At 34.5% G+C, this 17,278-nt stretch overlaps 1 protein-coding gene across 4 annotated transcripts in view; it reads left to right on the forward strand.

Moving 5' to 3' along the window:
* The window catches only part of SLC41A2 (solute carrier family 41 member 2), a 113,040-nt gene that overhangs the window by 49,647 nt on the left and 46,115 nt on the right, over positions 1-17,278 (forward strand). For all 4 annotated transcript variants that reach the window (XM_045553061.1, XM_045553064.1, XM_045553063.1 and 1 more), the window contains exons 7-8: positions 8,871-9,018; positions 12,393-12,472. In XM_045553061.1, the coding sequence (XP_045409017.1) occupies positions 8,871-9,018; positions 12,393-12,472 (228 nt within the window). The remainder of the gene's footprint in view (positions 1-8,870; positions 9,019-12,392; positions 12,473-17,278) is intronic.

Genomic DNA, 17,278 nt, shown 5'->3' on the forward strand with positions numbered 1-17,278 from the left:
CTTACACCATACAGAAAAATCAACTAAAAATGGATAAAAGGCCTAAACGTAAGACCTGAAGCCATAAAACTCCAGAAGAAAACATAGGAGAAAATCTCCTTGACATTGGCCTTGGCAATGATTTTTTGGATATCACATCAAAAACTCAGGCAACAAAAGCAAAAGTAAACAAGCAAGGCTGCATCAAACTAAACAGTTTCTGCACAGCAAAAGAAACAGTCAACAAAATGAAAAGCCAGCCTGTGGGTTGGGAGAAGGTATTTGTGAACCATATATCTGATAAAGGGTTAATATCCAAAATATATAAGGAGCTCACACAGCTCAATTGCTAAAAAACAACCCAATTAAAAAATGGGCAAAGGACCTGAATATACATTTCTCCCAAGAGGACATAAAAATGTCCAACAGGTATATGAAAAAGTGCTGAACATCACTAATCATCAGGGAAATGCAAACTCCAACCACAATGAGGTATCACTTCACACTTGTTAGAATGGCTAGTACCAATAAGACGAGAGATAACAGGTGTTGGTGAGGATGTGGAGAAAGGGAATCCTTGTACACTGTTGGTAGGAATGTAAATTGGTACAGCTAGTATGGAAAACAGTATGGAAGTTCTTCAAAAAATTAAAAATAGAACTACCATATGATCCAGCAATCTTTCTTTGGTTACATACCCAAAGGGAATGAAATCAGCACCTCATAGAGATATCTGCACTCCCATGTTCATTGCAGCATTATTCACAATAGCCAAGTTATGGAAACAAATGTTTGTCAACAGGTGAGTAGATAAAGAAATTGTCATATACACAGCTCAGTTACAATGGAATATTATTCAGCCTTTAAAAGGAAATCCTGCCATTTGCAACAACATGAATGAACCTGGAGGACATCATGTCAAGTGAAATAAGCCAGACAGAAAGAAAAATATTGCACGATCTCATTTATATATGGAATCTTAAAAAAAAAAGTCAGATGCATAGAAACAGAGTAGAGAATGATAGTTATGGGGGATGGCAGTGAGGCCGGAAATGGGGAGATGTAGGTCAAAGGGTACAACGTTGCAGTTATGTGGGATGAATAATTCTAGAGATTTAGCGTACAGCATGAGGACTATAGTTAATAATATTGTATGGTGCACTGGAAGAGAGTCGACTTTGGGTGCACTTGCCATAAAAAAGGGAGGATAAATACGTGAGATGATAGATGTTAATTCTCTTGACTGCAGTAACCATTTTACTATGTATTAAGTTTATCAAAACATCATGTTGTACACCTTAAATATATACAAGAAAAAAAGACATCTTAATTATAATGCTCAGAATTTTGGATATTCTGAAATGACTTTGAACAGCCCTCTTATGTCCTCTTAGCTTTCTCACATGTACTAAGGCTCACTCTACATTCATTCCATGTGCTACCTTTCTTTTTGTTCCTGCTAAAACTTGCTGATTTCTGATATGTGAAGTAAATATGGAATTTTCCCACTTTGTTGCTCCACTCCTCCGAAAAAGAACAAAGCAAATAAGCCCAAAGCTTTCTTTACTCCTATTGAGTGTATTTTTTCTAGTCACCTTGAATAACTCTTTATTGCTTAGCAGACAAAGTTAAAGTTTTTAACCTGGTATTTAGGCCCCCTGAAGTCTGCAGAAACTTACCTTTTCAAGCTCCTGCTCGCTTCTCCCTTTCTTGTGTCTTTTTTTTTTTTTTTTTTTTTTTTAAGAGTCAGGGTTTTGCTGCTGTGTTGCTCAGGCTTGTCTCAAACTCCTGGGCTTAAGACTTCTGAGTAGCTGGGACTACAGGCACGTGCCACTGTGCCCAGCCATCTTTCTTGTACCTTTTACTGTGGCCAAACTCAGCTATTTACTGATATACCAACTTTGGATTATTTTTTCTTTCTTATGTCATTCCTCTCCCGAATTCATCTCTTCTTCTCGTCAAGGCCAGTCAGAATCCTTCTCATTTATTAAGTCTAAATTTATAGGTTTTCCTAATCTTAGGTGATCTGTTTTCTCCTCTGAATTCCTATGGCACTTTATTGACACTTATCTTATGACATTCTTTATGTTTGGCCAGTCATTATAGCTTTTTGGTAAATGTAGTACCTTCCCTTACGAGGGTATAAGCTTCCTGAGGACAAAACTGTGTTGTTATTTTGCTTATTTAATTTTTTTGTGGCACCCTATAGTGCCATATATATATAGGATGGTTAATAAATAGCATTTCGCCAAATGCTTTATTCCTTTTGAAAGCGCTCCAGTTAATGTGATTAGAAGTTATTCAGAAAGTGTTACATGCATATAAAACAAGATAAGCCCTCTGAACGATTTTGACACAGTAACTGTCCAATAATACAATAGATTGTAACAAACAAATCCTTTTAACGAGGACATAGTATTGGAGAAATATTGGCAGGGTATCTTGCCTTAGCAGAAGGTATCTAGAAATTAGTACCACTGTAGAAAAATAAGGTGGTAACATATGGCTAGAAAAGATCTATTTCAAATGGAAATAGAAGAGGAAATAGAAAGTTAGTTTAGAGAGTAATCTAAGCTCAGGATTATCATGTACTTTTATGTGGCTTGCAGAGAAAATATAAAGGCATTTATACATTCATATAGTAATGTTTAATCATATAGAAATCTTTAAAAGCTATTAAAAGGATTTGACATTGGGCCATAACTAGAATACCTATACACATGGTTCTTGCCCTTTCTTTTTGTTTGCATAAGTTCAAGAGGCTTTCAAAAGCTTCTTAAGTATTTATAACTACATGGGCATATAATTCTTGAATGTACATGATGTGTATCGATTTGGAGAAATTATTAGGTTCTCTTTTTAGGCAAGATCTGAGAAGCAAAATGTTGATTGATTTTTCACTCTTCAAGGTTAACTTTAAAAGATGGCTTAGTTGAAGCTATGAGAGCAAATAGCAATCAGCCTCAGGTTACTTCATTCCTGTGGAGACTAGCGGGGATGCCACCTGGTTATTTACAGGGCATTCTAGAATATCACTGCCTTAATGTGGTGATGTGAGTGGAATCGAAATTTATCTTGAATGTCACTATGCTTGAGAGATTTTTAGCACTGTACCATCTTAGGTTAGAGTGATTTCTAGCATGTCTGTTCCCTGAGAAAATTCTGATGGTTGTTAAAGGGCATTTAGAAAAACAGTTGTTTGCAACTTACGGTGCCCATTGCTTTGTTCTTCACGCAGAAACAGCCGATACATAAAAATTGTCACTTGTAACAGCTACGTCTTTCAGAAGAATTAGGGATGAGAATGCTATTAATTAAATGATGTAATAGAAAATGCCACCAGCAGTATAATAAAAGGTGAAAGCCACAAATCACAAAAGATTATAGTTAAGTTTGGCAGTTAGGTGGAATCAGAGCAATTTGAACCCCTTTAGCTGTGTTAATCTTTACTTTCTGTAGGATGCCTATATTGCAAAATTAGTACTAATGTATATGGACATTTATTGGGCTTAAAATTCCAAAAATTTTTAAATGTTATATACACCTGTATTCATTTTCTACTGCTGCTGTAACAAGTTACCACAAACCTGTTGCTTAAAACAATAGAAATGTATTTTCTTACAGTTCTGAAGGCCAGCAGTTCAAAATGAGTTATGCAGGGCTAAAACCAAGGTGTCGTCAGGGCTGGTTCCTTCTGGAGGTTTCAGGGGAGAATCTGTTCCTTGTCTCTTCCATCTGGTGGCTGCTGGCGTTCCTTGGCTTGTGGCCACACTACTCCATCTCTGCTTCTGTGGTCACATTGCCTCTTCCTCTTCTGTAGCCAGATCTCCTCTTGCCTCCTTCTTATAAGGACACCTGGGATTGCATTTAGGACTCACCCAAATAATCCAGGATAATATTCCCATCTCGAAATCCTTGACTTAATCACATGTGCAAAGCCCCTTTTGCCATATAAAGTAACAGTTACAGGTTCCAGGTTTAAGATGTAAATATCATTGTGGGCCATTATTTAGCCTCACCACAATACCCATTATGAAATATCCAGATTTTAATACAAAATATTATTTTAACCAGATCTTTTAAACATGTTTCATTTAGAAGAAAGACATTATGTTACATTTTAATATTAATGCAGAAGTTCATGGTTGGATTTTAATTGACCATTTTCTTGTGTTGATTAGTAGTTTCCTAAAAGTAATTCTTCACTTTTATGACACCTATAAAACACCAATATATCCTAAAAATAAGAATGTTTGTAGCATCTTTCCTTTTTTCTATATTTGTGGGGTTTTTTTTTTGTTTCGTTTTTTTTTTTGAGACAGAATCTTACTCTGTTGCCCGAGCTAGAGTGCCGTGGCATCAGCCTAGCTCACAGCAACCTCAAATTCCTGGGCTCAAGCAATCCTCCTGCCTCAGCCTCCCAAGTAGCTGGGACTACAGGCATGCACCACCATGCCAGGCTAATTTTTTCTGTATATATTTTTAGTTGTCCGGTTAATTTCTTTCTATTTTTAGTAGAGACAGGGTCTTGCTCTTGCTCAGGCTGGTCTTGAACTCCTGAGCTCAAACGATCCAACCACCTCAGCCTCCCAGAGTGCTAGGATTACAGGCATGAGCCACCACGCCTGGCCCTTTTTTCTATATTTGTAATTTTCCCCTAGCTATCAAAATTGAATTAGAAGTTAGCCAGAGATAAGTTAGGAGGGTCCTATACAACTACACATATGGTCTAATTTTGTGGGAATGGACATGTTGGATTAGGCAGGATATTGAAATAGAACACATTTCAGTAAATCATTTGGAGATTTTGGTTTTATCATGGTTTCCCTGCTCTTTTTTTAATGTTTAAAAAACTTATTTGTAGATAATTTTATACTTACAGAATAGTTGCAAAAATCAAAACAGTACAAAAACACCTATATACCTTTTACCTAGATTCACCGAATGTTAACATTTTACTCCATTTGCTTTACCTTTTCTCTCTTTTTCTCTGTATTCGTGTGAATTTTCTTTGTCTTTAATGGCATTGACATTTTTGACAAATATAGTCCCACCTCCTTTTTCTTCCATTGTTAGGTTTTTAAAAAATTGGATAAAATTCATATACCATGCAATTCACATTTTTAAAGTATACAATTTAGCAGTTTTTGTTATATTCATAAGATTGTGCAACCATCACCATGATCTAATTCCAGAACATTTTCATCATCTCAAAAAGAAACTGTGTACATTTTAGCAGTCACTCCTCTTTCCACTCTTCCTCCAGCCCCTGACAACACCTAATCTACTTACTATTTCTTTGGATTTGCCTATTTTGGGCTTTTCATATAAATGGAATCATACAATATATGACCTTTTGTGTCTGACTTCTTTCACTTAGCGTAATATCTCTAAGGTTCATCCATGTTGTAGCATGAATCAATACTGAATCATATTAAGTGCAAAATAATATTCCATCTTATGGGTTAATAAGGCTGAATAATATTCATTTATGGATATATCACATTTTGTTTATCCATTCACCATTTGACAAACATTTAGGTTGCTTCCACTTTTTGGCCATTATGAATAATGCTGCTATGAATATTCCTGTATGAGTTTTTAATATAAACATATATTTTCTATTCTCTTGAGTATATTAATACATCTAGGAGTAGAATTTTTGGGTGATGTGGGTCAGGTTAAACTCTGTTTAAGTTTTTAAGGAACTGTCCACTCATTATTTTTAGATTCTTTCCTGAGAAACTTTTCCTCCTCTTTGGAAATTCAGAGCAGTGATTCTGGGGTTAGGCTGATGGGTGCTTTTTTCAACTTCAGATATTCTTCCAGAGATTTAATGTCTAAGATAACTTCTTTAAAGCCTAGCATGGTGCTCCTCTCTTGACATGAGAATAAATATTAAGATGGTCTGACCTAGCAGAATAGTTCTTTTCATTTTTGTTTAGTGGATTTCAGTGCTTTTCGTTTTCTTTTTGGTCCAATTAAAGAGATTGTTGGCAACCTTAGTTGTTTTAGGAGATTGGAATGCTTCCTAACTGGGATGTTATTTATCATTATCTAATGGCTTACAAGGAGAACTGGGAATCCATTCAACAAATAAAGGGCTTTTTTAATCTTAAAAAAATCATGGAGAAAATGACCCTAAATGTAGCATTAGTCATATTCCTTTAAACGGAAGAAAATATAAAAATGAATTTTGGCAGTATAATTATTTTAAAGATGTGATGGCAAATCTAGACAAAGCCATGGGAATAAAATTTGATTAGATATTATTTTAATATATATAATAATTGCTTTTTCCTACCTGATGGGACAGAAATAAAAAAATTGAGTATCTAGTTCAAGCATCTTTAGTCATAGGTGAGAAGATCTTTTAATATCTTAAGAAGCTAAAGAAATATAAAATTCAGTCAAAGATAAGGGTTGGAGTAAGGGTTGCAGAATTCTGTGGCATATTGGCAAAATTAAGTAACATTTAACTTAGATAAATCTAAGGCTGTAGGCTACAAGGACTGTGAGATCAACTCTGTCTTTAAGTTATAAAGTCCTTTCTATACAAAATAAATAATAGAGTCATTGAGAAGAATCCAGGTATGTCCTAGCTGAAATCTCTCATAATAGTGAAACTTTGATCAGCTAAAGTGATTACCAATAATGCCTTGGGATGATATAACTGTTTCAATAAGGGGTATGCAACTTTAACCCTAGGGAGATTTAAAATAAAGCATAAAAATATTTGAGAATCAAACTCATGGAATTAATAGTTTTATGCTAAAGAGGTAGTATATATTTATTTCGTATACTCATTAGAGTAACATGTCAGTCTTCTAATTCCATTTTTAAAGTTATAATTAATTATTCTTATGATTGTTAAATAGAAATCTTGTCAAATTTGTATACATTATGTAAATATTTACAAAAACTTAAGTGTCACCATAGTTATACATTTCATTTATTAGATTTATAAAGACTGCTTTGAGTACTTGGAAACTTTTGTGGCGTAAGTGAAATGTCTAAAGTAAATAGACTCAGAGTATTTAAGTATGTAAATGTGACCAAATATTATTCCAAACTCTTAAAAATAATTTTTGGTTAAATGATAGACATTGTAAATGTAATATTGTTAAATGCTTGATTGTTTTGTTTTGCTTTATGTAGTGTTGGACTTTGTTCTCATAGGCGGTTATTTGTGGATTAGCTTGAGCTTTTTATGGCTTGACTTGAAGCTTTATTGGGGCAGAATCTAGAGCAAACATGACTCTAGGGCCAGGCCTGCTATTAAGATATGACCCTTGTTGGGTCTCTGCTGAGTGCTCTTGGTGTTCAAAGAGGCCTCTCCTCTTTAAGGAGTTAGATCTTGAATGACTTCCAGCCATATGTAAACTCTGGGAATTTCTCCCCAGTTATTCTTATGCTGGGCTTGTGGAGCATGCAGTTCTCAAGCTCTTTCTCTGATAGCTTCCTCTTCTTCAGTATTCTACCCTGTAAATTCCTGCTGCCTCAGCCTCACTCTGCCAGAGTTCTACTCCCTGATCTGTGGGCTATATAGGCCTTTAGTCAGAAAGCTGGGGCTATTGTAGGGATCATCTCATTTCTCTCCCTTCTCTCAGGAATCAGAGTCTTGCAATGCCTGTTGCCTAATCTCTGAAAACAGTTGAGATACACACAGTCACATGCACACACACGTAAATCTTCTAGTCATTTCTGAAAGCACATTTAAAATTTTGTTTAGAGATGGAATACATCATGTCTACAAAGCCAGACAAATGGCCATACCCAAAGTTATCGAGGCAGAGAGTTGACTGTCTCTATAGGAAAGCCTAACAGGAATGGGGAGGGAATGATTAATTGTACGTAAGTAAGACAATCTAGCAGAGAGAGGTATAACAAAGTCCTGGCGACCTGTTACCCCAGTGTTTCCCAAATTGCAAGATATTAATAATAATGGTGATGACAACGATGATAATGATAGTAAGTGTTCAATAAATGTTAGCCATGTGCTAGGGTAAATACACACACACACACACACACACACACACACACACACACACATATAGACTCTTTCAAGATTCACAATAACTCCATGTGATAGGTACTATTATTACCATTTTATAGATAAGGAAATTGAAACTTAATGAAGTTAAATTTCTTGTCTAAGGTAAGTTGGACCCAGATGTGAAAACTAGGTAGTCTGGCCAAATTAGAGTTAGTACAGTGTACTATGTTCCATCTTCATGTATTAAAGATTCTGAGTAGTTCTACTGCTTAACTTTATTAAACCTAGTTTTTCAATTTATTTTGACACTTGGATATCTATTACTATTATCAATTGATGGCAAATATTTCATGGAGCGCTTGTACTATAAAATCCTTGTGGACAAAACCAATGTCCTACTTGACTTTATAATTTAGAGTTAAGAGCACTAACTTTGGTATCAGACACATCATTTTCTCCCAGCCCTCCGTACTTCCTTACTGTATTCTTAAGCTCCTAGACCTCAATTTCCTCATAAAACAGAAATGACAGTATCTACCTCACGCTGATGGGGACACTCAACTGAGATAATGAATATAAAGCATTTAGCTTAGTGCTTGATAAATAATAGGAGCCAAATGTTAGCATTTTTACTATTGTTGTTATTATGATTATTGCTATTTCCATGTAGGTCACACAGCTATTTCAATAAATGTTTGTTGAATAATGTGTTTGTTTTCAGTTATATTATTTAATATTTTTAATATTTTGTACTTTTTATACAGTTCTAAATTCGTTTGAAATTTATTAAAAATATATAGCATATTAATATGTTTAATGGTATCATATCTTCTGGCAATTTAGATTTGCTACATAGAAGGGAGATTGAAATGTCTCTCTTTTTTTTAAATTTTAGAGACCTATTACTACATTTCTCCATTAGTTGGTGTCTTTTTCTTGGCTCTAACTCCCATCTGGATTATAATAGCTGCCAAACATCCAGCCACAAGGACAGTTCTCCACTCAGGCTGGGAGCCCGTCATAACAGCTATGGTTATAAGTAGGTTAGTATTAAAATATGTGTGTGTATGTGTGTATTCTATATGCATGTATGTGTGTACATATTAAAACAAATCAATTTTTGTTTTTATGTAGCCAATTCGTTATTCTCCCAGGTAATAAGGGATCAAAGTGATAGAAGTTATTAAAATCAACAGACATACGGAAGCTTCCAGTTTCAAACTTCTCTCCAACCAAAGCCTTACCAGATTGTTGAGTAAAATTTAGTGGTGTTTGTCTTTGTGTGTGTGTAGGGGGGAGGGAGGGGGGTGGGTGTTAAGCTGACAAGAACGTGACCATTTTGAAAGTTAAGTTGTTCAGATAAGTATCAGAAAGCCTTAGAAATGTGTATACCATTTGACTGCTTCCACATCTAGGACTCTAACAGACTTAACGATATTAATAAGGATGTATGCGAAAAATTTAGTTGCAAGTATTCTCATCACGGTGAAGTTTTAATATCAAAAAATAAAATAACTGAAAGGTCTAGCAATCAGGTATTGATCAAATAAATTGTGGTATAGTCACAAAATGGAATATTAGCTACTAAAAATAACATTGTAGTATTTGCTAAGGAAAGATGTTCCTTATACATTTGGTGAAAAGAGCAACCTCGAAAAGAGTATGAATTTCTTGTTAAACTTGGTAGATTAAGGCACATTTTTCTTCTTCCTTCCTGAAACCACTAAAATGGCGATAGTAGAATAAAAATGCCATAAAACCACAAAGACTGAAGAACAGAGAGAATAGCAGGTGAGCAATTCAATGAAATTAGGAAGATAAGAATCAGATACATAGTTGTTAACTGAATGAGCAGAATGAAAAAAGCTGAAACCTAATTGCCCATCAGAAGCAAGCTGAAGGCCGGGCGCAGTGGCTCACGCCTGTAATCCTAGCACTCTGGAGGCCGAGGCGGGCTGATCGTTTGAGCTTAGGAGTTCGAGACCAGCCTGAGCAAGAGTGAGACTCCATTTCTACTAAAAATAGAAAGAAATTATCTGGCCAACTAAAAATATATAGAAAAAATTAGCCGGGCATGGTGGCGCACGCCTGTAGTCCCAGCTACTTGGGAGACTGAGACAGTAGGATTGCTTGAGCCCAGGAGTTTGAGGTTGCTGTGAGTTAGGAGGACGCCACGGCACTCACTCTAGCCCAGGCAATAGAGCGAGACTCTGTCTCAAAAAAAAGAAAAAAAAAAGAAAAAGAAAAAAATCGCAGTATAAGCTTGTTATTTAGAAATCTAGAATTAAATGCCAGATGAAACAGTTAAAAAAATTGAATAGAACTGCTAGTAGAAAGAAAGATCTAGAAGTAGGGCTAGAAACTATTATTATAAGCTTTGTGGTACTTTTTCAATAATGCACATACATTTACATTTTATAAAAATAAAATGTAATAAAAGCAAAGAAAACTACTTTTCCAATTTAACCCAATTTTTATTTTTAAAAATATATGCATTTTAAAGTATCTGGGGGTGGGGTTAGGGAGATATTAGTCAATAGACAAAAAATTTCAGTTAGTCCAGAGGAATAAGTCCAAGAGATCTACTGTACAACATGTTGACTAGCTAATAACAATTCATTATATTCTTGAAAATTATTAGTAGATTTTAAATGTTCTCACCACAAAAAATAAAGTATGTGAGGTAATGCATATGTTAATTAGTGTGATTTAGCCATTCCACAATGTATACCCATTTCAAAACATCATGCTGTACAGGATAAATATATGCAATTTTTGTCAATTAAAATAAATAATAAGGCCAGATGTGATGGCTCACACCTGTAATCCCAGCACTTTGGAAGACTGAGGCAGGAGGAGCTCTTGAGTCCAGAAGTTTGAGATCAGCCTGGGCAACATAGTAAGACCTTGTCTCTACAAAAAGAAAAAAATAAAACATTAGTTCAGCGTGGTGGCACACACCTGTGGTTCCAGTTACCTTGGAGGCTGAGAGGGGTGGATCACTTGAGCTCTAGAGTTGGAGGTTGTAGTGAACTGTGGTTACGCCACTAAACTCCAGCCTGGGCAACAGAGTGGGGCCCTGTCTCTAAAAAAAAAAAAAAAAAAAAAAAAAATTAATAAAAAATTAAAAACAAAATATTATAAATATGTAAGTAAAAGAAAACATCTGGAAGGCTATATATTGGAGTTAACAGTATAACTCCAAATGACGTAACTAGGGTTGATTTTTATTTTCCTCTTTTTGTTTGTATTTCCTAATTTTTTCTATAGTAAGTTTTATTACCTGGGTAACAAAAATATTTTAAAATCAATTTTTAGCAAATGTTCATGTTAAACTAATTTGCTCTTGAAATACATATTTTATTTTTTTAATTAGAGCTTAAAATATTAGAATATTTCTAAGAAGGACTGTTTTAGGGCTCTGTAGTATAACTTTTTAATGGGAACTCCTACAATTTAGGCATATCAAGCCATAATTTATGTATTTTACTAAAGAATTAAGATAACAACAAATAAATAATTTCCTAATGTTAATTATCAGGTAGTAAGAACATTTGATTTGATATTTTGACAATCAGTCCCATCTGTGACAACAATGTGGTTTATTTTGCTGTAATGTGGATTGCATTTTCCTAGAAGGTTTAGGCAACAAGATCCCGTGGAATATTGGGACTAGCACTATTTTATAGTACATAGACCAAGAGACTGAAGTTAACCAATTGATCATGGTCTTGGAGACTTTTTAAAAAAATCTCCAAATGTTGGTGAAACATTGAGAGTATATGGTTTGCCACTATATAACTGTATATTATTTTTCTGGATTTCTGTTCTCAAAATAGCTTTTTCTGTGGCTACAACAAAAAGAGCTGATTTTAATTTTAATTATTTAATTATTTTAATTTATGAGGGGTAAGACACATCCTAATTATATCTAGTTTTAACACAATAAAAACCATCCCTTTAATGCCTTGCTTCAAATATGAAAAGATATTCTTTTTAAAATTATTTTTTAAATTTTAAGAGTAATATATGACATACTTTTAAAAAATTAATAAGCACAGAAGGATATAAAATGACCATCAGTCCCCTGTCTGTCTCACCCCTAAGAAATAGACATGGTTAATAATTTTTGTGTGTCCTTCCTGACATTTTAATGCATTTAAAGCATATACTTTTTCTTTTTACAAGTAGCATATCTTAGAGATCAGTGTCCTGAAATTTGAGGCTATAGCTTGTGCTATGTTTTATTTTCAACATTTTCCTGTCGACATTGATTTTCACTTTGAATATTTTTCCTTTTACTCTATTTTTAAAATGTATAAATATTTTAAAAATGTAGGAGTGTCTGTAAGTACAGAACAACTTCAAGTACATTGCCTTTCCTTTTCCCTAAGTTATATAATTTTGTATCTTTCAGCATTGGAGGCCTTATTCTGGATACAACTGTATCTGACCCAAACTTGGTTGGGATTGTTGTTTACACACCAGTTATTAATGGTAAGAATTAGATATACTGCTTCATGATAATATCAAATCCTTGTATACTCTTAGGTACCAATAGACTCTTAGGACTCAGATTTTAAGAGGTCTGCCTTCCCATCCCATCCATTCTCCCTCCAACCTCAAGTTGTTGCTCATAGTGGAAATTACATTCTCTGGTCTCAGGATATAGAACATATTTTTGGAAGAACTGTTTCTTAATCTTATCAGCTATTAGTTTGAGAGTCAAGCATACCTGACTTAAGGTTAGTATGGCAAAATATGATATTTCAGATTTGGATTATCATTTACTTTGGATTTATCTGCTATCTTATGTTGTTTTGTTGCTACCTTTGTCAATTTCATGGATAAATTAGAGTTAGCTAGACTTAAGCGTTGCTTAAGTCAGTTCAGTTCATTAAAATCTATTAGTCCTCTGCTGATCCCTTTAAAATCTGCTGTATATTTTTTCTTATCTATAAAATGAGAATTATAATACTTAAGCTCACAGGGATTTTTGTATGAATTACATTTAATGAGATAATTTTAATCCATTCCTACTGGCTTTTGGGGTGGCTGTCATTAAATTGGATTTTGGTATAGCCTAGACCAACATAATTTAAAAAGTAATTCTACTCGTAGAAAAACATGTTACAGGATATGCTATATATTTAATATAAATTACTTTTGTGTATTTATGTAAAAGAAAATGTCATATAAAGACAAGTTGTCTGAAATCTAATTTCATATCTAAAATTTCTACTGAACATTTTTATTTCTGTATACCTTTAGAATGTCCATGAACAAATGTCCTCTGTAGGTCTCCCTCCCAGTTTCCCTGGAGCCACCATTCTCTCCATTACTCACCCTTAGAATTGTGGAACCATCTGATTCAACCTGGTCCTTCATACTCTTTGATTAGAAAATGAGCAAACATTGTCTATTTGCCCTTTAACACAATTCATTTGTTCATTCACTTATTTATATAAAAGCATGTCTCACCCTTGTAGTCTAGTGTCTCACTATGGCCATTCATTCAAGTAATAGTAGCCTTCCTGACACACTCTCTGTTCAATGCAAATTAAGTGTCACCAACAGACTAGTCTTCCTCAAACATTGTTTTTCTTATATCAGCCCTAAGTTGATGAACTTAACAGTGGTTTCTTCTCATCTATGAAATCAAGTTTAAATTCTTCTGCCTAGCTTTCAAGGCCCTTTCTATCCTATTGGATTTGATACTTTCAAAACATGTGTGTAACTTTTCCTTTATCATTCTAAATGGATTCTTATCTTGTCCCTACAAAGATTATCTAATTTTCACTGTTTGGAATGACTACTGCTTTCTTTCCACCTGTTCAAATTCTCTTTCGTGAATATTAATGGATGAATTCATTAGCAAAAATATTCAATAATGACTGCTAGATTTGTATATAACAACATTTCAGTGAGAAATTTAACTTAAATTACATCCACCCTTTTATTAGTAGGGCTTTAATGAGTGTTGCAGTTATTTCACTTTACCTGGGAAACAATTCTAGCTTCATTGAAATGCTCTCCTTGGAAGTCTGTGCCTTGTAGGGTAGTCAAATCTTTTTCATATCTCAGTAAGCGAACCTCTTAGTTAAGTATCACAATGAGCTCATCTTATGTTAAATTCCATTCTTTAAAAGCATTCATCGAGAAGATTTTTCTCTATGTTCCTCAAATAAGATGGAACTTTCAAGAATTGAATTTCATTTTAAATATGCTGGGGGATGTACTGTTTAAGGTCTCCTTTATCATCATCACCAGCAGCAGCAGCTATTTAGTGAGTACGTGCCATACGCCAGATAACTTATAGGTCTTTTATGCTTGTTATATAATCCTCACAACAGGATAAGTAATTTGTCCAGCGTCTTGTATCTAGTTAAGTGGTAAGTCAGGACTGAAACCCAGATCTGCTTGATTCTAAAGCATGTGATTTTTCCCCCTCAAAATATACAGCTACCAATTTATCTGTTTTATTAGTTACAAGTATACATACATTATTTAAAGTAAGGAATATGACAAATCACAATATCAATATTGTGATTAGGATATTGTGATTAGGATATCTTTTAATACTTATTAGCATCTCTCAAGCTATAATAGTAGCATTTTTTAGAATATATTTCATGGTAACACTAGTTCTGTGAGATGTTAATAAGTATAACTTGAAAAGTGAGTTCTGTGGTCAATTAAATTTGGTAAACATTAGGTTAAACAGATTTGTTTACTACAGGATTTCTTTTTTTTTAATTTCAGCATATTATGGAGGTACAAATGTTTAGGTTACGTATATTGCCCTTGCTCCCTCCCACCCCAAGTCAGAGCTTAAAGCATGTCCACCCCCCAGACGGTGCACATCGCACTCATTATATATGCATATATCCATTCCCTCCCTCACCATCTGCCTGACACTCAATAAATGTTATTCCTGTATGTGCACTTAGGTGTTGATCAGTGAAACCAATTTGATGGTGAGTACATGTGATGCTTATTTTTCCATTCTTGGGATACTTCTCTTAGTAGAATGGGTTCCAGCTCTATCCAAGAAAATACAAGAGATGCTGTATCACCATTGTTTCTTATAGCTGATTAGTACTCCATGGTATACATATACCACATTTTATTAATCCACTCATGTATTGATGGGCACTTGGGTTGTTTCTACATCTTTGCAACTGTGAATTGTGCTGCTATAAACATTCGAATGCAGATGTCTTTTTTATAGAATGTCTTTTGTTCTTTTGGGTAGATGCCCAGTAATGAGTACTACAGGATTTCTTAAAGCCTTTCTCAGGCTAACATATATCATGAGGCTTTCCTTCTGGTACTTTTGTTAGCTAGGTCTTGGAATTTCTGACCTTCCTTCAGACCTCACAGACCACATTTTGAGAACCCCTGATCTAGGGCTTATATCAGAGTCTACTTTTATCACAGTCTACTTTCAAACAATAATATACTACTTTACATATAGGATAAGAACCTTACATCAGCATATTTGAATTACCACTCCTCTTTCTTATGTCATTTTTGTCATGAGTTTTACTTTGTTATAAAAACCCTGTAATATATTGTTATTTTTGCTTTAACCAGTTATTTTTTAAAAGAGATTAAAAATGAGAAAATGATATCTTTTATGCTTTCCCATATAAATTTACATTTCCAACATTCTTCTTGGTTTGGATCCAGGTTTTCTTCTGGTATTATTTTGCTTCTGCCTGAAGAAGTTCCCTTAGTGTTTCTTGTAGGGCAGACCTGCAGAGAAAACAGACGCTGTGGCCACGGTCTCTCTCAGCACGCTTCTCTTTGCTTTCCCTTCACCTCTATGCTTACTTCTAACAATGTCTATTTTTAATTTCTTCCACCCTTATCTCAGAAGAAGGGCTGACTCTTTTGCCCAAGACTAATTCATATGTGCCCTGGATACCATTCCACTGCAACTCCAATTATTTTAACTTTTCTCGTGTCTCCCAGCTCTTCCTCTCTTCCATCTTTTCCCTTTACCTTACAAATGTGCTCAAGTCTTTCATCCTGAATCACCTTTCCGATACTGTTCTGCCTTCTCAAGCTTCTATTTCTCTCTTCTACTCTTTACAATTAAACATTCCCAAGGATAGTCTATATTTTCCAGCTCATTGCAGTATTTTTCTTCCCTCTCCCTCTATATAACTTTTTTTTACTAAGCTCTCCAATGATGTCCTAATTACTTTATCTAGTTATTTATTTTTGGTCTTCTATTCAACTGTTTGATACTATTTAATATACACTTCTTGCAGCTCTACCAATTCTCATCCCATTCTCTGAAAATTCTTTTTCATTTTCTTTTCCGGTTTCTCCTTTCCACCTGCCTTTTATGTGTTTGTATTCTTCAAGACTCTGTTCTTGATCATCTTCCATTCTCAGTGTTCACCTTCTTCATGGGTGATATTGTCCAGTCCAGATGTTTTCAGTGTGGTCCCAAGACCAGCAGTATCACCTGGTATCTTGTTAGAAATGCAAATTCTCAAGCCTTAACCAGAAGCTCTAAGGTGGAACCCATCAGCTGATTCTGATACCTGCAAAAGTTTGAGAACCACTTGTCTTTGTCATATGGTTTCAACTCTCTATCTCTAGTCTTGACACATCATTTCATATGTTCATTTCTAGATCCATACAGTAAATTGGATATTTCTACATGGAATACCCAAAGTTCCTAACTGAACTCATTATCTTTCTCCTGCAACCTGCTCTTCTTTCTGTGTTTCCGGTGTCAGTTAGTGGTATTACCATCTACCCGGTGTCCCAAACAAGACATCCCCAAATCACATACTGCCTCTCCCTTATATTCTCTACTTTTATCTGCTCTTGAAATAGCTTCTGAATTAGAGATCCATGGGTTAGAAGAAGGCTGAGTTAGTGTAGTCAGGAAGGATTCAAGAGAGACCATTTATTTGGTGATTAGAAAGTCATTTCATAGTTCAGTTTTGTTGAGTAGCAGGCTAAATAAATGAATGTATAGTCTTACAACGGAATATTATCAACAATAAAAATGGTTGAATTACATCTCCCAAAAGAGCAAGGATGAATGAATCTCAAGAACTTAATATATGATATATTATTTCATTTGTATAAAGTTCAAAAGCATGTAAAACTAAATGCTTTATTGTTTAAGAATATACACATATGTGGTAATAACCTAGAGAAAAGCAAAAGAATTGAAAACACAATTAAGGATAGTTACTTTGATGGGGAAGGAAGCGTATGGATTGGGAAGCAGCACATAGAGCACTGCAAATATAAAGGTAATATTGTATTTCTTTT

This window comes from Lemur catta, chromosome 6 (genome assembly GCF_020740605.2).
Source record: "Lemur catta isolate mLemCat1 chromosome 6, mLemCat1.pri, whole genome shotgun sequence".
Taxonomy (NCBI): domain Eukaryota; kingdom Metazoa; phylum Chordata; class Mammalia; order Primates; family Lemuridae; genus Lemur; species Lemur catta.